This window comes from Wallemia mellicola (genome assembly GCF_000263375.1).
Source record: "Wallemia mellicola CBS 633.66 unplaced genomic scaffold WALSEscaffold_6, whole genome shotgun sequence".
In the NCBI taxonomy this organism is placed as follows: domain Eukaryota; kingdom Fungi; phylum Basidiomycota; class Wallemiomycetes; order Wallemiales; family Wallemiaceae; genus Wallemia; species Wallemia mellicola.
Genome location: NW_006531963.1, coordinates 177,144 through 197,175, shown reverse-complemented (window position 1 = coordinate 197,175; position 20,032 = coordinate 177,144). Strand labels below are relative to the sequence as shown.

The 20,032-nt window shown below is 40.4% G+C and overlaps 9 protein-coding genes across 9 annotated transcripts; 4 read left to right on the top strand and 5 right to left on the bottom strand.

The window, feature by feature from the left end:
* The first annotated feature begins 2 nt into the window (after positions 1-2).
* WALSEDRAFT_60013 (hypothetical protein) lies at positions 3-3,805 on the top strand. The gene is made up of 4 exons (XM_006957513.1): positions 3-930; positions 978-2,867; positions 2,917-3,525; positions 3,571-3,805. Exons 1-4 carry the CDS (start codon positions 22-24, stop codon positions 3,787-3,789), a joined length of 3,627 nt encoding a protein of 1,208 aa, XP_006957575.1. The 5' UTR covers positions 3-21; the 3' UTR covers positions 3,790-3,805.
* On the bottom strand, positions 3,768-4,563 carry WALSEDRAFT_60012 (hypothetical protein). Its single transcript, XM_006957512.1, has 2 exons — positions 4,429-4,563; positions 3,768-4,383 (listed from the first exon to the last, which is right to left on the bottom strand). Exons 1-2 carry the CDS (start codon positions 4,510-4,512, stop codon positions 3,823-3,825), a joined length of 645 nt encoding a protein of 214 aa, XP_006957574.1. The 5' UTR covers positions 4,513-4,563; the 3' UTR covers positions 3,768-3,822.
* On the top strand, positions 4,551-4,754 carry WALSEDRAFT_63525 (hypothetical protein; the record flags this gene model as incomplete). Its single annotated transcript, XM_006957511.1, has 2 exons — positions 4,551-4,660; positions 4,706-4,754. The coding sequence occupies 2 exons, from the start codon at positions 4,551-4,553 to the stop codon at positions 4,752-4,754; spliced, it is 159 nt and encodes a 52-aa protein (XP_006957573.1).
* A 10-nt stretch (positions 4,755-4,764) lies between these two features.
* Positions 4,765-8,572, bottom strand: WALSEDRAFT_32026 (beta and beta-prime subunits of DNA dependent RNA-polymerase). Its single transcript, XM_006957510.1, has 4 exons — positions 8,027-8,572; positions 6,018-7,980; positions 5,141-5,970; positions 4,765-5,092 (listed from the first exon to the last, which is right to left on the bottom strand). Exons 1-4 carry the CDS (start codon positions 8,549-8,551, stop codon positions 4,814-4,816), a joined length of 3,597 nt encoding a protein of 1,198 aa, XP_006957572.1. The 5' UTR covers positions 8,552-8,572; the 3' UTR covers positions 4,765-4,813.
* Positions 8,573-8,821: 249 nt separating this feature from the next.
* WALSEDRAFT_11615 (hypothetical protein) lies at positions 8,822-10,082 on the bottom strand (the record flags this gene model as incomplete). Its single annotated transcript, XM_006957400.1, has 2 exons — positions 8,822-9,571; positions 9,615-10,082. Coding segments are annotated over 2 exons (1,218 nt in total), but the record flags the coding sequence as incomplete, so codon positions are not given.
* A 262-nt stretch (positions 10,083-10,344) lies between these two features.
* WALSEDRAFT_60011 (hypothetical protein) lies at positions 10,345-12,129 on the top strand. The gene is made up of 5 exons (XM_006957509.1): positions 10,345-10,554; positions 10,599-11,150; positions 11,195-11,333; positions 11,376-11,445; positions 11,491-12,129. Exons 1-5 carry the CDS (start codon positions 10,351-10,353, stop codon positions 12,017-12,019), a joined length of 1,494 nt encoding a protein of 497 aa, XP_006957571.1. The 5' UTR covers positions 10,345-10,350; the 3' UTR covers positions 12,020-12,129.
* A 507-nt stretch (positions 12,130-12,636) lies between these two features.
* On the top strand, positions 12,637-15,659 carry WALSEDRAFT_60010 (hypothetical protein). The gene is made up of 4 exons (XM_006957508.1): positions 12,637-13,289; positions 13,334-13,510; positions 13,558-14,257; positions 14,308-15,659. Exons 1-4 carry the CDS (start codon positions 12,773-12,775, stop codon positions 15,431-15,433), a joined length of 2,520 nt encoding a protein of 839 aa, XP_006957570.1. The 5' UTR covers positions 12,637-12,772; the 3' UTR covers positions 15,434-15,659.
* Positions 15,660-16,330: 671 nt separating this feature from the next.
* On the bottom strand, positions 16,331-18,777 carry WALSEDRAFT_60009 (hypothetical protein). Its single transcript, XM_006957507.1, has 4 exons — positions 18,644-18,777; positions 18,062-18,597; positions 16,980-18,016; positions 16,331-16,932 (listed from the first exon to the last, which is right to left on the bottom strand). The coding sequence occupies exons 1-4, from the start codon at positions 18,665-18,667 to the stop codon at positions 16,442-16,444; spliced, it is 2,088 nt and encodes a 695-aa protein (XP_006957569.1). The 5' UTR covers positions 18,668-18,777; the 3' UTR covers positions 16,331-16,441.
* A 118-nt stretch (positions 18,778-18,895) lies between these two features.
* WALSEDRAFT_60008 (D123-domain-containing protein) lies at positions 18,896-19,926 on the bottom strand. Its single transcript, XM_006957506.1, has one exon. The coding sequence runs from the start codon at positions 19,805-19,807 to the stop codon at positions 18,974-18,976; it is 834 nt and encodes a 277-aa protein (XP_006957568.1). The 5' UTR covers positions 19,808-19,926; the 3' UTR covers positions 18,896-18,973.
* Between the last annotated feature and the right edge of the window lie 106 nt (positions 19,927-20,032).

Sequence of the window (20,032 nt, the reverse complement as noted above, 5' to 3'; positions counted from 1 at the left end):
TTAGCTCCTCACTACCATCTCATGTCCCTTCATCTTTACAATCTCACCCTAGAGGATCCTCAGAATATAAATGAGTCCATAGTTGGTCAGTTTAGCGGCACGAAATCACAAGAGATCGCTGTTAACAAGTCAAATATCCTCGAGATCTACAGGTTGAACCTTGAGACTATCAAACTAGAATTGATAGCCAGTAGCAGGTTATTTAGTATAATTAGATCAATAAAAGCATTCAAGTTAACTGGTTCAAAAAAGGATTTCATCGTTGTATCCTCAGATTCTGGTAAACTCACAGTTTTGGAATTAGTGGGCGACAAACTCGTCGTTTTACACTCTGAAACCTATGGTAAAACTGGTGTTAGGAGAATAATACCAGGTCAATTCCTTACATGCGATCCAAAAGGCAGATCACTCATGATTGCCTCACTCGACAAGTCCAAGTTGGTATACATCCTTAACAGAGATAATCAAGCAAATCTCACCATATCCTCACCCTTGGAAGCTAATAGAAACAATTCAATCACCCATCATATCACCGCTGTCGACACTGGTTACGAGAATCCTCAATTCGCTGCATTGGAGACTGACTATGAGGAAATAGATCAGGATCCAACTGGAGAAGCTCTCATAAATAGCAATAAGCTGATTACCTTTTATGAACTTGACTTAGGTCTCAATCATGTCGTCAAAAAATGGTCAGAACCTACCGATCCTAAAGCTAACATGCTTATACAAGTGCCTGGTGGCCAATCAGCATCTACAGATACATTTGATGGTCCTTCTGGTGTTCTTATTTGCACCGTCGATTATCTCATTTGGTATAGACCAGAATCAGAATCTCATAGAGTTCCAATTCCAAAGAGAAGCCACCCATTAGAAAACAATACATCTGACGGCACCATTATCATATCAGCAGTTCTTCATAAGATGAAGGTGAGTTAGATTGCTCACACGTGTTACCTTCTCTAATATCATCTCAGGGTGCATTCTTCTTTCTTTTGCAATCTGAACAAGGTGATTTGTTCAAATTGACAATGGAGCTTAACGGTGAAGACGTTATTAGTTTACGCATAAAATACTTTGATACAATTCCACCATCTAACTCAATCAACATTCTTAAATCCGGTTATTTATTTGCATCTAGTGAATTCTCAAACCATAATCTCTATCAATTCCAAAAGCTCGGTGACGATGACAACGAACTGGAATATTCTTCCTCAAGTTACGAAAATAATGGTATGCCATCATTGGAGAACCCATTACCAATAGAATCAGCTTACTTTACACCACGTGGGCTTGATAATTTGGTTCCAGTTGATGAAATTCAGTCTCTTGCTCCAATACTTGATGCCAAAGTGCAATCTATATATGCAGGTGATACACCACAAATATATACAGCATCTGGTGTTGGCTCACGCTCTAGTTTACGAGTGATGAGGCATGGTTTGGACGTAATTGAGGCTGTTAGCTCTGAACTGCCTGCACCACCTAACGGTATCTGGACACTAAAGCAGAACGCTCAAGATATGTACGATTCATTGATTGTACTCTCTTTCGTCAACGGTACATTAGTTTTAGGTATAGGGGAATCAATCGAGGAAGTATCTGATACCGGTTTGGCCACATCAGTTTCTACACTCTCAGTTGATCAACTCGGTGAAGACAGCATGATCCAAGTCTTCCCTCAAGGCATAAGGCACATTCTTAATGACAAACGTGTGAATGAGTGGAAGTCACCATCAGATACATATATTACAGCGTCAACAACAAATTCACGTCAAGTATGTGTTGCTTTATCAAACGGTGAATTAGTATACTTTGAAATGGACAATGAAGGGCAGCTTAATGAGTTCCAAGAACGTAAGAGTATGGAATCAACAGTTACAACGATGTCAATAGGAGAGGTTCCACAAGGCAGGCAACGTTGTCCATACCTCGCGTTGGGATGTGATGACCAAACTATTAGAATAGTATCACTCGATCCTGAAAATACGCTTGAAGTGGTGTCTGTTCAAGCAGTAACAGCTCAGCCATCATCAATATGTGTTGCTGAAATCCTCGATAAGAGTCTAGACAAGTATAATCCAACCTTGTTCGTCAATATCGGTTTAGCGAATGGTGTTCTCTTGCGTACAGTTTTAGACACCGTAAATGGTAGCTTGGCAGACACGAGAACACGTTTCTTGGGAGCAAAGCCAGTAGTTTTGCGTAGAGTCACGGTTGATAAACAACAAGCTGTCATGGCGTTATCAACTAGAACCTTCTTGAACTACGCCCATGGTGATCAAATGTACTTTACACCACTCCTTTATGAACCCTTAGATCAAGTCAGCTCATTCAATGCAGAACTTTGCCCTGATGGATTGATCGGTATTAGCGATACAGTGTTGAGAATATTCACATTACCTAATGTCGGTCAGAGGATGAAACAAGACAGCGTTGCATTATCGTACACACCTAGAAAAATACTCTTGCATCCTACTGCCCCACTCTTCTTGACGATTGAAAGTGATCATCGTACAATTAGCAGAGAAAGACAAGCTGAATTGCTCACTAGTAAAGGATACAATCCAGAGGAGCACAACTTTGACGCCGTTCAATTTGGTAATGTCCGCATGGAAGCTGGAAATTGGGCAAGTTGCGTGAGAATGATTGATCCAGTCACACTTACGACTGTCAATAAAGTAGAATTGGACAATAATGAAGCAGCATTCAGTGCGGCATTTGTACAATGGGCTGGGCACGAAGATGAAACCCATCTTGTTGTCGGTACAGCCAAAGATCGTATGATGATGCCTCAATCACACAAAGAAGCATATTTAAGAGTATACAAAGTTACCCAAGATAGCCAACTGGAGTTGCTCCATAAGGTAGGCTATGATTATAATACATAATATACACCCCTAACATTATTTATAGACTGATATTGACGATGTTCCTTACGCAATTCACGCATTCAAGGGCCGCCTGTTGGCGGGTGTCGGCAAGGCTTTGCGGTTGTACGATCTCGGTAAAAAGAGACTACTCCGTAAATGCGAGAATAAGTCATTTGCAGCAGGTATTGTCAATTTGAATGTAGTTGGGTCAAGAATATACGTCGGAGACATGCAAGAATCGGTGTCATTTGCGGTTTACAAAGCACCGGAAAACAGATTATTAGTTTTCGCTGATGACATTATGTCAAGATGGACGACAACTGCAACACCTGTTGACTACGATACCGTTGCAGGTGGAGATAAATTTGGTAATATTTTCATTACACGTGTTGACAAATCGACATCTGAATGGGTAGACGAAGACGAAAGTGGTGGTGGTCTTCTTCATGCAAGAGGTTTATATCACGGTGCACCAAATAGGTCTAAATTGCTTGCACACTTCTACGTTGGTGATATCGTTACAAGCATAACAAAATCACAATTGAGTGCTGGTGGTAGAGATGTTCTCGTATATACATGTTTACACGGTACTGTTGGAATGATAATACCATTCGCTAGCAAGGACGATATTGAATTTATGTCAACGTTAGAAGTAAGTAGTCTTCCATTTCTTTCGTATCACACTAACATCACTTAGTTGCATATGCGTCAAGAGTCACCTAGTTTAGTTGGAAGGGATCATCTCGGATTTAGAAGTTATTACATTCCATGCAAAGCTTTCGTTGATGGAGACTTATGTGAACTTTACGCAAGTCTACCTGTGACTAAGCAGCAAGCAATTGCGAACGAATTGGATAGAACATCTGGAGAAGTACTCAAAAAGATTGAAAGTCTGAGATCAGCAGCAGGTTTCTAAAATGATTTAATTTATATAACATTATTACTACATTTACTCTGCTTTGAGTGGTGTCTTGGTATGGCTAGCATCCTGCTTCTTGTCTTCACTTACATTCCCTTTTTGTTTCTTCACTTCTGGTTGACTAACGCCAAATAATATAATACCTAAATCTTGTTTGAATTGTTTGAGCAATTTCAATACCCTCTTAACGACCATGCCGTAGATAGTAGCAGATATAGTGCCTCTCGGACTAAAGGGGAGACAAAAGACTAAACCAAGTACGCTACCAAACCAATTCTGAGGTGGAAGATGTATAATAGTGCGCTTTCCATTCGCAATAGTTACTCCAAATTGTAGAATTGAAGGTATGGCGAACATGACGACCTTTACGAATGGTTTTATCAATACTTGCGCTTTGGTGTTAGTTTGCTTATTATCCTCGTGTTCTTTGAGTAGCTTGTCATGTCTACGTTTGAGTTTGGCCCACTTGGAGAACTCATCCTGTGAAGACGTGCTCGTGAGGTCCTTCTTAGTCTTCATTATGTCCTTTCTTAACTGGCGCTGATTATTCAAATGTGATCTGTTGAATGTGAAGTTGTAGATGCTTTCCACCTGCATAAAGTTAGCTAAGAATATCACCAAGTATGCCACACTAACCAACGACTGTACAACATCTTGTGGTACGATCGCGATAAATTCTGATATTACGATAGCTATCAGTAATTGTATAGCTATATGCATTTTTATCGTTTAATCTTCGTGGTTGATTGATAACGTTCATGCGAGGAAAAGTCGCACCAATTCTCGTCGCCAGTACGGTTGGTATACTATCTGGCTATTACATTTTCAGTGTACCACTCCAGCAAGCAGTCAGGGACGTAAAAAACGAGTGAGCTTCTCCACTCTTCCATCCATCTCCCTAACAAAAGAGTAGGAAGAAAACAGAAGAAACTGTTGCGCCAACTAAGGAGAAGCCAACATAGAAAAGTAATATACTTTAATTGTAATATACATTGTAGGCATTATGCCGATTTAAATAAGTTTAGCGTACACCACCTGTGTTACTAACATCAGAGTATAATCTTGGTGAAATACCCATTGATTGTAATTCTTGGAAGAGGAGTTTAGCAGCATATGGTACGTGAATTTGTGAAATATCTGTCTTATTCCTGCAAGCTCTGCATTCAAATGTTTGTTTCTTGAGGTTCGCGATAGCTGTCATACCGCAAAGATCACAGACGTGAAGTCTGTAAGCATCAGATGCGTCAAACAGACGCTCCTTTAAGAATGCAGCAACACCATGAGCAATCATACAATCACGCTGGAGTACTTGGGTTAGAAAAAATACCTAATGTGATCAACAACTCACCTCCATCTCACCGAAACGGAGACCACCATCTCTGGATCTACCTTCGACTGGTTGTCTAGTGAGAATTTGTACAGGACCACGAGCTCTCGCGTGGATCTTATCATCAACCATGTGCTTCAATCTTTGGTAATATGTAGGTCCGATATATACCTGTGCTTGCAATTTTCTACCAGTGTGGCCATTGTACATAACCTCCAATCCTCTCTTTTGGTAACCCTTTTCATGAAGAATTGAAGAGATGGATTCAACAGTAACCTCTGTAAATGGCGTTGCATCACCCTCGCTACCCTGCAACGTCGCAACTTTAGAAAGCAAGCATTCAACCAAGTGACCAATTGTCATACGTGATGGAATAGCGTGTGGATTGATAATCAAATCAGGTGTGATACCATCTGACGTAAATGGCATATCTTCGTTACGATAAGTGATACCAATCGTACCTTTTTGACCATGCCTAGATGCGAACTTATCACCAATTTGTGGTATTCTCGTTGATCTCATTCTGACTTTAGAGAATTTCAATCCATCTGCATTTGTCGTAACCAAAACTTGATCAACTATACCATTCTCTGTTGATTTCAATGGTGTTGATACATCACGTTTGGTGTGCAGTTTTGTACGTTGACCTAATTCTTCGGAGTCTGGTGGGATTGGTGCAGTCTTACCAATAATTATATCATCACCTGTAACTGCCGTACCAGGAGCAATCAAACCATCATTCTCGATCTTATCATATGTACCGTGTTTCATTCTCAAGCAAGTTTCCCTCGTTGGTTTCTCGAACTCCTCCAAAAGCATAGTACCAACTTTCTTCTCCGTGTCCATATAACCTAATATCTTGTTAGAGTAATTGTGTTGCGTAAAAGACTAAACTCACTTCTATAGAATATAGATCTGAAGAGACCTCTGTCAATAGCAGATTGGTTCATAATAACGGAATCTTCTTGGTTGTAACCAGAGTAACAAAGAATAGCGACAATTGCATTCTGACCAGCTGGTAATTCTCTAAATTTGAGATATTCCATTGATCTTGTAGTCGCTAATGGCTTTTGTGGATAGTAGAGAATATTTGAAAGTGTGTCCATTCTTTGCTGGAAGTTTGTCAAGTGAACACCCATAGCTTGTTTACCCATCGCAGCTTGATAGGTATTTCTAGGGGATTGATTGTGATCAGGGAATGGAATGATAGAAGCACAGATACCAAGGATCATACTTGGATGGATTTCACAATGTGTCCAAGTGTGAGTATCCAAAGTAGAGGCTGATTTGATTCTCGCTGCTGGATCGAATTCTTCATCTTGCGGTATAAAACCTTGCCTAGAATGTTCTAATTCTTCAGGTGTCATACATATCATGACAGTCTCTTCTTCTTCAGCATCTAGTAATTCCATAACACCGTCTGACATCAATTTGGCCCAGTTGTATGGCTGGTCTGGATCTTCGTCTTCTCCATTCGTATGTGCTTCTATCTTTGCGATGTGAGATTTGTTAATTTCTAACTGTTGTGTTTCTTCGTCAACCAAGAAGAGCGGTCTACATACACGACCAGCATCAGTGAAAACCTTAATCTCCTTTTCTCTGACATCTCTTACAACTGACACTTCGTGTTGGATATCACCCTCACGACGGAGCTTTCTCAAAGTTTTGACGAGGTTAGTTGGATCTCTGTGAACACCAATCCAGACACCGTTAACGAAGACCTTGACTTGATTTGAACGTGGATTAAACTCTTCAAGTTCTTCCATACCCCACTCTTGTAAGAAATCTTGAATTGGTGCAGATGAACTACCAGTTGAGACATTGGCCATAAGTGCAAGGTTCTTTACTAAACCACAAGCCTGACCTTCAGGAGTCTCAGCAGGACAAACCATACCCCAGTGTGTATTATGTAATTGACGTGGTTTGGCGATCTTACCATCTCTACCTATCGGTGTGTTACACCTTCTCAAGTGGGAAAGTGTAGAAGCAAACGTGTATCTATTCAAGACCTGAGAAACACCCGCTCTTGCTTGCATGAACTTCTTTTGATCACCCCAGTTACCAGTAGCAAGAGAATATTTAAGACCATTAGTGATGGTGTTTGCTTTAACAGCTTGATTGAGGTTAAACTCTTTGTGAGTTTCAACACATTTTTGCATATATCTATAAACATCTTTGGTGAGCTTCCTGAACAACATTCTGAATAAACTAGCTAGTAAAGGACCACCCAAATCTAATCTCTTTTTACCGAAGTGATCTCTATCATCCAATTCTCTTCTCTCTAATCTCGCCAACATGAGTCTATGGATCATATAACCAAAGAAGTAAGCTTTCTTTGTCTCTGAACCTTCATTGGTAGCAACATGTGGTAACATCTCTTTTTGAAGAATATCTTTAGCATATCTGATACGCTTGTCTTTTGAAAGACCGGTAGTTGTACCTCTTCTACCGATGAAATCAAGAGCGACGTTTTGATCTTGAACAACGAAAGCTTCTTCAATGCATGGTTTGAGAAGATCAAGCATTTGACTGTCGTCGAAATCGAAGCAGATGTGTTCCAGAATTTCTCTATCAGGTACGATACCCAAAGCCCTAAATACGATGATGATTGGAATTTCGTTTTTAATATATGGTATAGTGGCTCTCATCGTATCAGCTTGAGCATTACCCTGAGGTCTTCTAAACATTTTGATTTGCATGGACGAAACAGTTTTGCCACCCTTCTCCATGGCTGATCTGATTTCAGCTTGATAAGAGACGGGTGAAGGTTCAGCTTTGGCGAAAATGTAGACATGGTTAGCAGCCAATCTTTCTTGGGCTATCAGGACTTTTTCTGAACCGTTGATAATGAAATAACCACCCTAGATGTTTGTTAGAAGTATATGAGCGTATTACTAATAAACCGACCTGATCAAATGGACACTCGTTCAACTCGGATAATCTGGCGGAATCGACGTTGTTCAAATTACAGAAAGTACTCTTCAACATGATAGGTACTTTGCCTATCCAAACTTTCGTCGTCTCGTCATGCTCCTCATCAAATTCTGGTACCCAGATCAAATCGCCAGTTTCATCATCTTCCACTTGAACTAAAACCCTTTTCTTCATATCAATATATATTGGAGCTGAATACGTTAAATTTCTTAATCTAGCCTCGTGTGGAAACATTGGACTGACACTACCGTCAGCTTCTGTCATCGTAGGCCTAGATAGATAAATTTGACCGAATTGAATCTCGTATCTTCTCGTAGTATCATTCTTATGTTGTGTGTATTGGTTGAATTGGTCTAACGTCAGCTTCTGGTTCTCTTCAACAATTTCTTGCATAGTATTCTGAACGAATTCATCGAAGGAGTCTATCTGCTGCCTAACTAAACCCTTCTCATCGAAGAATGACGATATAACCGTCCAGCAATCCTCCTGGTTTATCATTTCATCGCCGAAGTCATCCATTCTCCTCACAGTTCAAGTTGAACGATCATCCTATCAAAATAATTTATTTTATTAAATGCAAATTTACACTTCAAACATCGTTTTATCAGCCTCCGCTCTAGTCTCTTCTTCTGCCTCCATTGGTTCGACTACTGGCTCTGGTGGCGGTGGTACTCCTACACTTTCTTGTACAGGCGCGTCGTTTTCTACTACTTCACTAGCTCTAACAAGTTCATTCTCCTCTTCAGCCTTTTTCTCCTCAATAATTCTCCTTCTTTCTTCGTGAATATCATCCAATTGCTGCTTCTTCGCGTCGAGATCTGCTTGCAACTTACGAAGCGCGTCTTCAAATCTCCTCTTAATGATAGGGTTAGCTGTCGTAGCTGTCTCCGCTCTCTTCTTCGTGAGCGCAGTTTCGACATCTCTAATTTCTTCATTAAGTAATTTACCCCTTCTAGCCAATTCCATAGTAACGTTATCGACATTTCCTTCTTGCTCTTCTTCCTCCTCCTCTTCGATTTCGTCCTCACTACTACTGTCATCTTCATCATCTTCATCATCATCGTCGTCATCTTTACCCTCCTTCTCCATTTCCTTGTCGATTTCAGCAGCCAAGTCCATATCAAGGTCACCACCTTCATCATCTTCATCTTCATCATCCTCCCTGTCGCCTATCATGCTGCCAGCATCAGAATCAAGACGTGGCGTAGCGGATGTATTGTAGTCTGGGTATGGATAAGGTGTTCCAGCTTCAGATTCTTCTTGTGCTAATTCAGCTTCGAATGCTGCTCTATCCATGACCTCATATTCCACTTTTTCACTCTTCGCGTCCTGAGTCAATAGTCTTTCGACTTCCTCTTCAACAGTTTCGATAGTTTGACGATTAACACGCTTTCTAAACCTCCTCTTACGTGCATGCTTCATAGGAGGTGTCATACCGTGTGGCCATACGTATTCATTCGTGTTAAAGATCTTACTTTCTGGTGCATCTTGTTGTATTTCATCACCTACTACTAACATCTGAGGGGTGTCAGCTGAGACTATTGATTAAAATACAACATACTTGGCAAATATCTGCAATCTTGAACATCTGCTTATTATCGAGGGTCTTCTGAGACTCAATGATAGTTGGTAAGTCGACCAACTTTGCAGACCTTAATTTCTCGCCTATATGGAACTGTGCTCTCCTGCTATCCTTAAATTTAAACCAAACGTCGTCCTGTACGTCCCTTTTCTGTACCATTTCTCTTAAGCGATCGGTGTCTGGATCGTTATCGGGCATTCTAAGAATGAATTGCTCCTCTATGTGTAAATCCTCATCCTCAGAATCGAGTTCTCTATCGTAACTATTCAAGAATGCAGCTGGACCTGTAGGAGCTTCACCCAATTGTTTGACTTTGAGCTTTAAATTTGATTTCATTTTTGGCGGCTTATAGCCATCCCTATCGTCTTTAGAACCTGATGCATAGGTCGAAGATTGACGCGTTCTACCACCCCTTCGCAGGTGCTTCGCTTGTGCATCTTTCTGAGCTCTCTCTTCTTTCAGATGAGCTGGGATTGTAAGCTTCAGCTTCGATGGTTTAGGTGGACCAGATGGCGCTGTATCTGGTGACTGCTGAGGCTGCTGATCTAGTTGCTGGGGTAAAGATGGCTTAGTCGACGGTTCTGTACTACCAGAAGGTTCAGACTGCTGAGATATATTCACAGTTGGTATCGCTGCAGATGCCTGTTCACTATCTCCCGTTTCCATTACGCAGAGTTGATGGTTAATAAACAACCGCCATCTCTCTAATATCAAAATGGATAAGCTCAATAATCTAGGAATAGATAACAATACAAAAGCATTGCTAGCTGCAATTATCGCCTTACAACTACTCCATCTATTCAAGCGCACCGACAGCGTAGTACACCCAATAATACTCTCTAATCAATCTGAAGCTAGCCCAGTTAGAAATCAGAATCAGAGTGCGATATATCGCAATTCTAGTCTAGGAAATCTACCCGTAAGCTCTATCATCATTAATCAGCCTATCTGATGATATCTTAGTTAGTCGAGAGGCCAGCAGCTAAAGCTAGAGGAGCAGCTGATTTATTGGAGTTGAGTGATAATAACGCAAGGATGCTAATTCAATCACAACCTTATACACCTTCGACATTAATAGATCAGGCGGTCAAAGCGATTTCGTCAATCAGTAAACATACAACATTATTGAAATCAAAAACATCTACTATCTTAATAGCAACACAGGATGTACACATCGCCGTGCTTATTGAACTTGGTGCCCTCCTCATTGGTATGCAGACAGCTCATATAAATGCCAATGACAACATAGCTGCTGCTTTAACAAAGTTCGAGGAACATGGCGCCCAAATTACTGCCATTGTCGCCGACGATAAACTTGGTATTCTCCCTAGGCACTTAAATGACGTATTATGCGTCTTCACAAAGTCCATTCCACCGAATGTTGGTCTAAACTACGTCAAATTCGAAGTGGACGCTTTGGTAGAGCCCCTCAGTATAGACAAGAATAATAGAGAACCATCTAACACCATTTCATATGTGTTAAGCGATGACACTGTTTATAAAATGGATAATAAGGTGAGTGAAATTTTCACAATTACCTGTCTTGACATTCTCTCAAGAATATCACAGCAGGTGTTTACTCAATTTTATCAACAATACCACTTGCGAAGAAACCAGCCCATAACGACACAATAGTGACAGATGAGCCCCTTTCTACAGCTCTCGGAAGAACTCTGCTATATACTTCAATTTTTTCAGGTGAGCAATTCATTTTAGACGACCTTTTCCTGATCAGATAAGGTTGCTCCTATTTTTGCATTCCTCAAGATGCCGCCCTGCCTTTATCTCCAGTACCTCAGTACCTTTTTGTGTAGGCGACGCTTTTATTATAATATCCGTCTAACACCTCCCTTAGCTCCGGAAAACACTTGTCATTGTTAGCTCATGATTTAAGTAGTATTGCAATAAACAAATGGTGGTACAAATTCAGCAGACGACAAGCATTGGCCGCGGACGCAGCAGGTCAGATACCTCCACCATCAAATTGGGGAGTTTTTAGAAGAGTTAGAGATACCATAGGCCTTAATAACGGCCTCAAATATGTGGTCTCAACCGATGGTGAAATAAATGACTCAACAGTCACAGATCTACGAATTTCACTATCAGTACCTATCGTTAAGGCATTTAAAGATCCACGTTCCTCAAGTTTCGTCTTTTCAAGGATAGCTTACGATACTCTCAAAAATGGCGGCCTTGGCCCCCCTACTTATGCAATTGAAGTTCGCTTAGCTGATGGAGGCCTAGATGAGTTTAGCGGACGTTTACAATTTAGGGGACCATGTGTACTGGAAGGTCATGGTGATCAATTCTCAGACTCTACAAATCAATCTTTTATGAAAATACTCGAGTCAGGGTCTTTTGAGTTAATTAAAACACAAAAGTGAAAATGTTTCAAATTTTGTACATCAAAGTAACGATGCATGGTAATTGTTGTTCCTTCATTGATTTGGTTTACCACTTGTATATGAGATCATGGGTCTCCATTTTATTTAACTTTAATCTGGCATGCAGCAACTGTCAAGCCACGACTAAATACCGGAGTTAATTAGATTGTCATATGTCCAAATGATAAGCTAGATAGCGTACGTAGAAGTCTATAATAATTTCCCCCCTCCTTGATTAATAAACAAATAGCTCATTTGTGGCCATCTAAAGTCGGCTTCCCTTGTACCTTAATAGATCAATGACGTGTGTAGCTGTCAATCAATTTTAATGAGCTGGTAAAACTGGGTAAAAAGGATATAAGAAATGCGGAAACTTGTTAGTTTTTATAGCGATTTCTTCTAGCGTAGGTGGTAGTGAATTTTTTCTAACATCCGGCAGATGTCAGCCATTCACGAGCTTGACAGCTTGGAATGAGCATGCATCGTTTGGAATTTGCTCTTGCGCATCAATCTACTCAAACTCGTATAACAGTTTTTAAATTCCAGAGCCTCCATCTTTAAAGCATTTCTTCAGAACATTCCCATCTTCAATTTACATTCCAAAGGCTTTACCAAATCCTTACACTGCATTCTCTAGTAAAGTCTATCAACATCTAGGGAATTGTTATTCATAACTTAGACTGGAATTTACAAGCAAAGACAAAGTTCAAGACAATTCAAGACACATCCACTCATTTCTCTAATAGAAGACTGATGAACTTTAGCTGTACACCACCAAACAGTTCATCTTCTATTCAATTTGACGATTTAGTTACACCACCATTAACAACACCAAATAGCTATAAATATCAGTCACCACCTTCTGCAAGCACAATTGACACACCAAACTCTTTCATGAATTTCTCTTTCCAACAACAGCAAGAATACGATACTAAAAAGCGATCATTTCAACAACATCACGATTTGCTTGGTCATTCCAACTCAAAATCATGCGATTTACCTACAATTACGCTACCTAATAGCTTAGGTCCCCCTTTTATTCCACCAGATGTTCAAACGTTGCAACCACGACCTGACATGAAAAGAAGACGTACCGAGCCGAACGTACATCAAATGCAGATACCTGCCGGTGGTCCAGGTGGTTTAGCCGCTTTAGGCCTTGACGTCAAAGGCGCAACTTCAGGTGTTACACCATCAGGTATGATGGTTCTCCCGGAGGCAAGAAATGATGAAGTCTGGCCACCGGAAGTCGACGAAGCTTTCTATGAGGGTGAGAGAACAAAAGAAAGTAAGCTTCTCACTAATGTTTCACAGCTCTCGTTACAGTCCCTCGTCTTGGCAGACGTAAGGTGATGGTTCATGGCAAGCCGTGTGGCAGGAACGAACTAATTGCAAACTTCATTCGCATGCGTACAGGTGCGCAACGAACCAGGAAGCAGGTATCTTCTCATATCCAAGTACTCAAGAATGTTCGTAGGAACGACCATCGCTGTGAGCCCTAATGTTTCACTTTTGTCCAATTCTAAAACACAAATTAGTTATGTGGCTCGTATCAGAACCAACGGCTGAAGAGGAAGCATCACTTCAGCCAATGTTACTCCATTATCAACAAAAAATGGATGAAGGTCCATTGAATGGTCTTGAACCTACGACTAAGAACTCGCAGGAGCCATACCTATGCAACCCGATCGCACCAGGTCAACAGCCAATACCCGCGCCAACACCATCAGTGAAACAAAAGCGACAATCGCTTGATGGAAGAAGATCAGCTACCCCTAAGTCTGAGAGATTCAGTGAATCCGTAGCCACACCTTCAAGACCGATGAGCTCTGCAGGTGAGAAGCGTACTTCTACCCCAATCAACGCTCGAGCAATCGGAAATGCGTTGGCTCACTCACCTATGTCCCCGATGTCGAAATTACCACCTGGTGTCGAAGTTGACATTAAGCAATTAGGAATTTGGGCGAAAGGCAACCAGCAGCAACACACTTTGGCAGATATTAATCAGCAAAAGCATGATTACTTAGATTCTCCAAATCAAACTTTGTATATGGAGGATTTGCCGCTGGGTGAAGCAAGATATCCAGGTCTAGGACAAATGTATGATGAATTACAGTGCCAATTCTTACATGCAAGGATCAGATTAGCAATACCTGCTGCTGAAGTTTACTTACCAACAGCATTTGATACCATTTCAACACACATGTCGTTGGCGACGAACCAAGACGTACCACTTGAGTGAGTAATCTCTTGCACAAATTGATCGCCTTACTAACAGGACTTTTTAGAGTTGTTACTAACTTTTATTCATTTGGAGCTCGTGTATTCGGCTATGTCGAAGGATTGAGCAAACCAGCTTCAACCACCCAAGTCAACAACAATGAGGAATTTAACTATGATCTACCATACGGTGGAGAGTTCTTCTCCGGTTTCTTGGGTGGTCAAGTCTCAGATCAAGGTGGAGCACGCCCAACTAAGGTTTTCACAAAGTCATACGAAGAGAGACAAGCCTTTGCAAGTCCATTAAACGCCTTATCGATGGTGCATGAGTTTGTTATACCAAGTTCATCTGAGCACCTTGATGATGTTTCACCTTTCCCAACTACAAAATCATGCAGAGGAGCTGAAATTGGTCAAGTGGTTCTCGTAGTTGTCTATGACTTTGAAATATCATCAGAACATTCTCCTAATGGCTCAATCAAGCTATCAAAGCTTCACAAAAGAAATCCACCCTCATCACAATTTATGTTTAATCCAAATCACAATTTCAACACACCGGCATTATCCTTCCCATCTACCTCTGCACCAAATACCACACCAGGAATGCCAATGACACCTGGTGGATACTCCGCTAAAAACAGATATGGCTTGTCGATAGGTATACCACAGATGTCGCAAATTACAGCATCTGCAATTTCACCATCAACTGCAGCCAGCACACAAGCGCAGACTGGAACAGCCAGTGAATTTGATACTGCACAATTTACATTCCAACAAGTTCCACAATCTGCCCCAGCGCACCAAAGCAACTATGGCAATCTTGGTTTACCACAACCAGGCAATGGAGGCTCTGCATGGCCATTCCATCACAAAGATGAAGATGAAGATGATAAAGCTTTCTTCACGCATTTCCATGATAATAACGAAACTGACGAACATGGTGAAGCAGATGAAAAATCACAACATCCTTGGAATTCTGCATTCACAATGGATCCAATACAGGCGCTTAATGATGTAGAAAATAGTCTTAATGACGTCGTACCACATTCAGCTCCACCACTTTCAACATCCTTCAACAAAACATTGGACAATGAAGCCGCGTCTCCTTCAACATTGTTAGCAAATTTTATCGAATTTGAAGATCAAAACCAAGCACCAACAACTAGCACAACGAATACGCATCAGAACAATTGAACTATTTGAACTTTTTCTAAGTTAATGCATCGTTCACTCACTAAAGAAATCAACGATTATTTTAAATTATCAAAGAATTAGCAATGTACATAGCAAAAAAGCCCTTTCAGTGAATTTTTTAAACAAAACATGGTAAACCTATCACCCTTGAGTCTCTCTTTAATTATTTTCGTTTTTTTCTCTTTACTCTATACTTTTCTTCCCTAATTAAAGCTCTTATTGGATGTTATTTCTGCAAAATTAATGAATTTCAAATTTTATATCAGTGGTTTTATTATCTTGAGAGTTACATTAATCATTTCTCGAAAGTTATCTTACTAGAACATTTGTTTAACATCAAACATACGAGATTTTGATCATGATTGGAAGTAAAATAATTTTTTGAAGTCTATTGAAATATTCCCAGGTTCACAATTTAACTACATTACAACTATATTTTATATAACGGTACGATACATGATATTAACGAACAAAAAAAAGGTTATACAAATGACTTGCAGGATATACGCATGGCTGAAATAAATAACATTTATTCTTGATATGCCAGTATTAAGTTAAATGACTTTTCTCCGAATAAAATATGATAATGTGTTTCTCAGCTACCTACTCTTTGACAAATTCATAAATCTCCAACATCTATATATTCTACAGTAAAAAACACTCTCATGATATAAAGTAACTTTACTCCGATTGTGTAAAATTCTATGCAAAGATCTTCCGAAACACTGTCTATGAGTTGACAAATTTTGATCTCAGGTACGAGAAGTCCTAGGGAACATAAGGTGAAAATTTGGTCGTATCTACTGAATTGCTGCATCTGACTTATTATTGTTACATAGGTCCAAGTCAAATCATCATTTCGCTAAACTCTGACTACTCATTAATCTTAATGCATACTTGTAAATCTATAATTAAATCATGAATATTACAAACTAATTAAAATGAAAATAAAAGGGTCTTCCATAGACGTATTTACTAGCAAGTACTATTGAAACAAATGAAAATATATTACTCCTTATCTGCTGGGTGTATGTGTGGTTCATCACGATTAGGATCCTCCTCATCGATAAACCTAATACCAGCGCTATTTGAATTACTCTCCGGCGATGCAATTGATTGTCCTGTTTGTTTATCTATACTATCATTGAAACTATCTTTTGACGATGGTGGTCTATAACTTTGTTCTGGTTTTGCGGGTGGTGTTTTTCTATGCTGGAATAACTTAGACGCGATAGATTCCTTTGTGCCAGGTTTGTGATTGACTGCGTAATACTTCCTATTTCCTTCCTGAATATCTTGGCTCTTATGCGCTTGCTCAGATATTGGTATAAGAAGCTTGTCCTTGATTTCCTTTTCGATTTCCAATGCAACTGATGCAACTATACTGTGTCTTCCTTGCTCCCTCATATCGTCGGAAACTACATTTTGGAATACTGTTGCTTCCGTATCATCTTCATTATCACTACGCGGCCTCTCTATAACGAGATCATTACCCTCAACTAATAATTTTGTTAGTTGAAGACCTTTATATTCGATATATACTTACTCCATGATTGCACACGAGGGTCATCGCTAGTTTCGTCAAGCACTTTCTGAGCTTCCGCGGCTTTGCCTTCCAGCTCACTTTCTTTACGTTGGGTGCTTGAAGATTGAGTGAGACTTCCCTTCTCCGCCTCATCATCTCTGTTGATAACAATGTCTTGTCCCGGTACGACTTGACGCATACGATGAAGCCAATCATTGCCTTCAGTGAGTGATGCGCGTGACAATGTATTACCGAAGGAAGTGGTTTGACGAATAGTATTAACACGTCTACCAAGTGAGAAGAATGGTATAGAAAGTCCGTGAATAAAAGTAGATACCAAGACCATGAACCAGACGATTGGTTGAATAGTAACAGCGACCAACTCTGCTTGGTTTTGTGGTTCTCCTTCAGGGAATGGCAACTCTGTAGCTGCCAATGTAGCAATGAACACAGCTCCTACACCCATTGGACCGAACCAACCTGCGAAACAGGCTTCACGGAACGTTTTTACGTCTGGGATCCACTTGTAAAGCGCCAACATAATTGGCAAACGGCGACAAAGGAGAATGCAAAGCCCTAAAATAACTAAGCGCCAGTTTGTAATACCACCGAGCGAAGGATCATTGAAAGCGTCAAATGGTGCCAAAGCTCCGATAAAAATGAAACAAGCACAGTTGAACAATAAATCGAGAATTGAAGAGAAATGTGATTCTTCTGTGGCCTTGTTGAAGAAACCATCCCATGCGAATGCAGTACCACAACTGAATGCAGCTAACAAATCGTCTGATCCTAAAATCAATCCTATACCGATAGTGAGCAAAGTGAGCGAGACATACTGAGCAACGAATGATTGACGATCGATGAGGTTTCGTCCCTCACAAAACTTCATCAATTTACGAGCGCAGTATCCAATCAGGGCACCCAAAAAGATACCAAGGGCTACTTCATACAACCAAGTAACCAAAAACCACTCCTCTACGGCGTACGGAACGTCTGAAGGAGATAATAGTAGGAAGATACCAATGTATAAGAACGGAAATGCAGCACCATCATTGCAACTACGATATGTCAGATTAAAGATGACGGTGACGAACATTACATACCCTGATTCAGCAAATAACAGGTGTCTTGCGTGTGATGGAACGTGCTTCTGTGCGAATTTACCACCGATGACAGCAGCGGCCAAGATAGGATCCGTTGGGGTGAGAGTTGCGGCAATTGTTAAGGAAGAAACGTAAGTGAGATCTGGTATAAGTGCGTAAATGAAGGCTGCTGAGATGACCCAACCAAACGACATAATCGGTATGATCAGCATGAAAATAGACTTCCAGTGTTTTCTCATGTACTGCTTCGGCAGCTCAACACCAATAGCAAAAACACCGAGCGCTAGAACTATCCTGGTAACTTCCAAAATAATCTCATTTGTTATTTCTTCATCTGCTTGTCCATCGTTGGAGCCCCAAGTGCGGAAGTCGAGACCATTTCCAACATAGGGGCCAATAATGATACCGAAAACGGTACTGGTGACGGCTTCACCAATATAGAGCCTCTCCTTGATGAAGAGGGAGAACATCATGAATACTGCGACATATGCACCTAAGATGGCATATGCGAGATGCGGCGTGCTTATTTCAAACGGCTACTGTAGTTAGTCTGCTGGTCGTAGAAGATTTGAGTGTACCCACATGGAAATTGTGTAAACCTCCCATAATTTAGAATGTGGCTAAAAGATACTGTCTAATTAATCTTGAATAATAATTAATGCGATTGATTTTGTAGTAAGCCAGCTACTGTCGATCCTTGATATGCGATCTTCGTGGTTTATTCCAAAGCTGAGAGTCCTAATGCCAAGCCTTAGAGTTTCACATGTCAAATAAAAATATAAACACAAATCCGTTTTTTATATTCAAAATCTACGCGTTTATTATAAATAATCCGTGTTATATCACTCGGGACATTCGTCATTTCTCTAGCCTCAAGTTACAAATGCGGCAGATCGATATAAATGTACAATATTAGGCTTTCTTGCTGGTCTCTATGAGTTCATTCCATGTTTGTTGAAATTCTAATGCGTTTTTACCCTGGCTGGCGTCAATCAGGTCCTTTGGCACCGCCGAACTCGCATAATAGGATCCGGTTTGGGCCAGTGGATCTGAGGGCGTATCAATCACCTTGAATAACAGCTCATTTGATTGAAAGGCTTGTTGTAGCTCCTCATAGCTGAACAACAGACTATCTGTACGTAATGCATATACATTGAAGTCAACGATAATCACTCTATCGTGTTGATTGATGTAGACATCCATCACATAATTATCATTAGGGAATGTCTCTTTGACATTTTCATCCCAGAATGTCTTTATCAAGTTCCTTATATTCTCCTGCGTCTCCTCTTCTTGTAAAAACTCATAAAAGTTCAAATCGCGCTGACAAATCCCTGCGATCTTGTTATCCCTGACAAAAACTCTAAACTCCTGATTACGTGATATCTCTATATGCTGCTTCAATGCTAATTCCCATTCTATTGTCTCTGGTGGACTGTCCACACAACCCTCAAAAGCCTGCCCAGCTAACTCTCCCGCTACGAAATCTGATGATTTTAACAATAAATATACTTCTTCCAGTGTTGTACAGTTAATCGTATTCGTCGGGTGTATCCAGCGTGCATCGATTGGAGTACTCCAATTCAACTTGGGTATAATAACACCGTATTTTTCGATGGCTGCGCGAATCGCCAACGACAATTGGGGGAATGAGGGTGGCTGTACTGCTTCCTCATCACTATCATCACCGCTATCATTTGGGTTGCATTCTATTGGCATTACAATTCCATCCTCGTTAAGATACATAATGAAATCCTTTGGAAGTGGAACCACTTTTGCTTTTGTTGATAGTTTCTTATATTTGTTATGCCATTTGCTAAATTGACAATTCAAAACGTCTTCTGCACGAAGTTCCGGTAAGAAATCTGTCATCGTTCTGACAAAAGAGCGACATGCTAAATTGCATACAAAAACTATATTATGTTTTTATCTAGTTATTACATAATTATTTGTATAGATATTCATTACCAT

What these genes read in the sequence shown, in the direction of transcription:
- WALSEDRAFT_32026 (XM_006957510.1), bottom strand. Translation starts at nt 8,551, where the DNA reads ATGATAAACCAGGAGGATTGCTGGACGGTTATATCGTCATTCTTCGAT. An exon ending in CAGATCTATATTCTATAGAA is followed by an intron (nt 5,971 to 6,017) that starts GTGAGTTTAGTC and finishes ACAAGATATTAG; the next exon opens with GTTATATGGACACGGAGAAG. An exon ending in TCCGTTTCGGTGAGATGGAG is followed by an intron (nt 5,093 to 5,140) that starts GTGAGTTGTTGA and finishes CAAGTACTCCAG; the next exon opens with CGTGATTGTATGATTGCTCA.
- WALSEDRAFT_60013 (XM_006957513.1), top strand. Translation starts at nt 22, where the DNA reads ATGTCCCTTCATCTTTACAATCTCACCCTAGAGGATCCTCAGAATATA. An exon ending in CAGTTCTTCATAAGATGAAG is followed by an intron (nt 931 to 977) that starts GTGAGTTAGATT and finishes ATATCATCTCAG; the next exon opens with GGTGCATTCTTCTTTCTTTT. An exon ending in AATTTATGTCAACGTTAGAA is followed by an intron (nt 3,526 to 3,570) that starts GTAAGTAGTCTT and finishes AACATCACTTAG; the next exon opens with TTGCATATGCGTCAAGAGTC.
- WALSEDRAFT_60009 (XM_006957507.1), bottom strand. Translation starts at nt 18,667, where the DNA reads ATGGGAGGTTTACACAATTTCCAT. An exon ending in CTGTTATTTGCTGAATCAGG is followed by an intron (nt 18,017 to 18,061) that starts GTATGTAATGTT and finishes GACATATCGTAG; the next exon opens with TTGCAATGATGGTGCTGCAT. An exon ending in CCCTCGTGTGCAATCATGGA is followed by an intron (nt 16,933 to 16,979) that starts GTAAGTATATAT and finishes CAAAATTATTAG; the next exon opens with TTGAGGGTAATGATCTCGTT.
- WALSEDRAFT_60011 (XM_006957509.1), top strand. Translation starts at nt 10,351, where the DNA reads ATGGATAAGCTCAATAATCTAGGAATAGATAACAATACAAAAGCATTG. An exon ending in CTAGTCTAGGAAATCTACCC is followed by an intron (nt 10,555 to 10,598) that starts GTAAGCTCTATC and finishes ATGATATCTTAG; the next exon opens with TTAGTCGAGAGGCCAGCAGC. An exon ending in ATATACTTCAATTTTTTCAG is followed by an intron (nt 11,334 to 11,375) that starts GTGAGCAATTCA and finishes TGATCAGATAAG; the next exon opens with GTTGCTCCTATTTTTGCATT.
- WALSEDRAFT_60012 (XM_006957512.1), bottom strand. Translation starts at nt 4,512, where the DNA reads ATGCATATAGCTATACAATTACTGATAGCTATCGTAATATCAGAATTT. An exon ending in AAGATGTTGTACAGTCGTTG is followed by an intron (nt 4,384 to 4,428) that starts GTTAGTGTGGCA and finishes AACTTTATGCAG; the next exon opens with GTGGAAAGCATCTACAACTT.
- WALSEDRAFT_60008 (XM_006957506.1), bottom strand. Translation starts at nt 19,807, where the DNA reads ATGTATCTTAACGAGGATGGAATTGTAATGCCAATAGAATGCAACCCA.
- WALSEDRAFT_60010 (XM_006957508.1), top strand. Translation starts at nt 12,773, where the DNA reads ATGAACTTTAGCTGTACACCACCAAACAGTTCATCTTCTATTCAATTT. An exon ending in CGACGAAGCTTTCTATGAGG is followed by an intron (nt 13,290 to 13,333) that starts GTGAGAGAACAA and finishes AATGTTTCACAG; the next exon opens with CTCTCGTTACAGTCCCTCGT. An exon ending in AACCAAGACGTACCACTTGA is followed by an intron (nt 14,258 to 14,307) that starts GTGAGTAATCTC and finishes AGGACTTTTTAG; the next exon opens with AGTTGTTACTAACTTTTATT.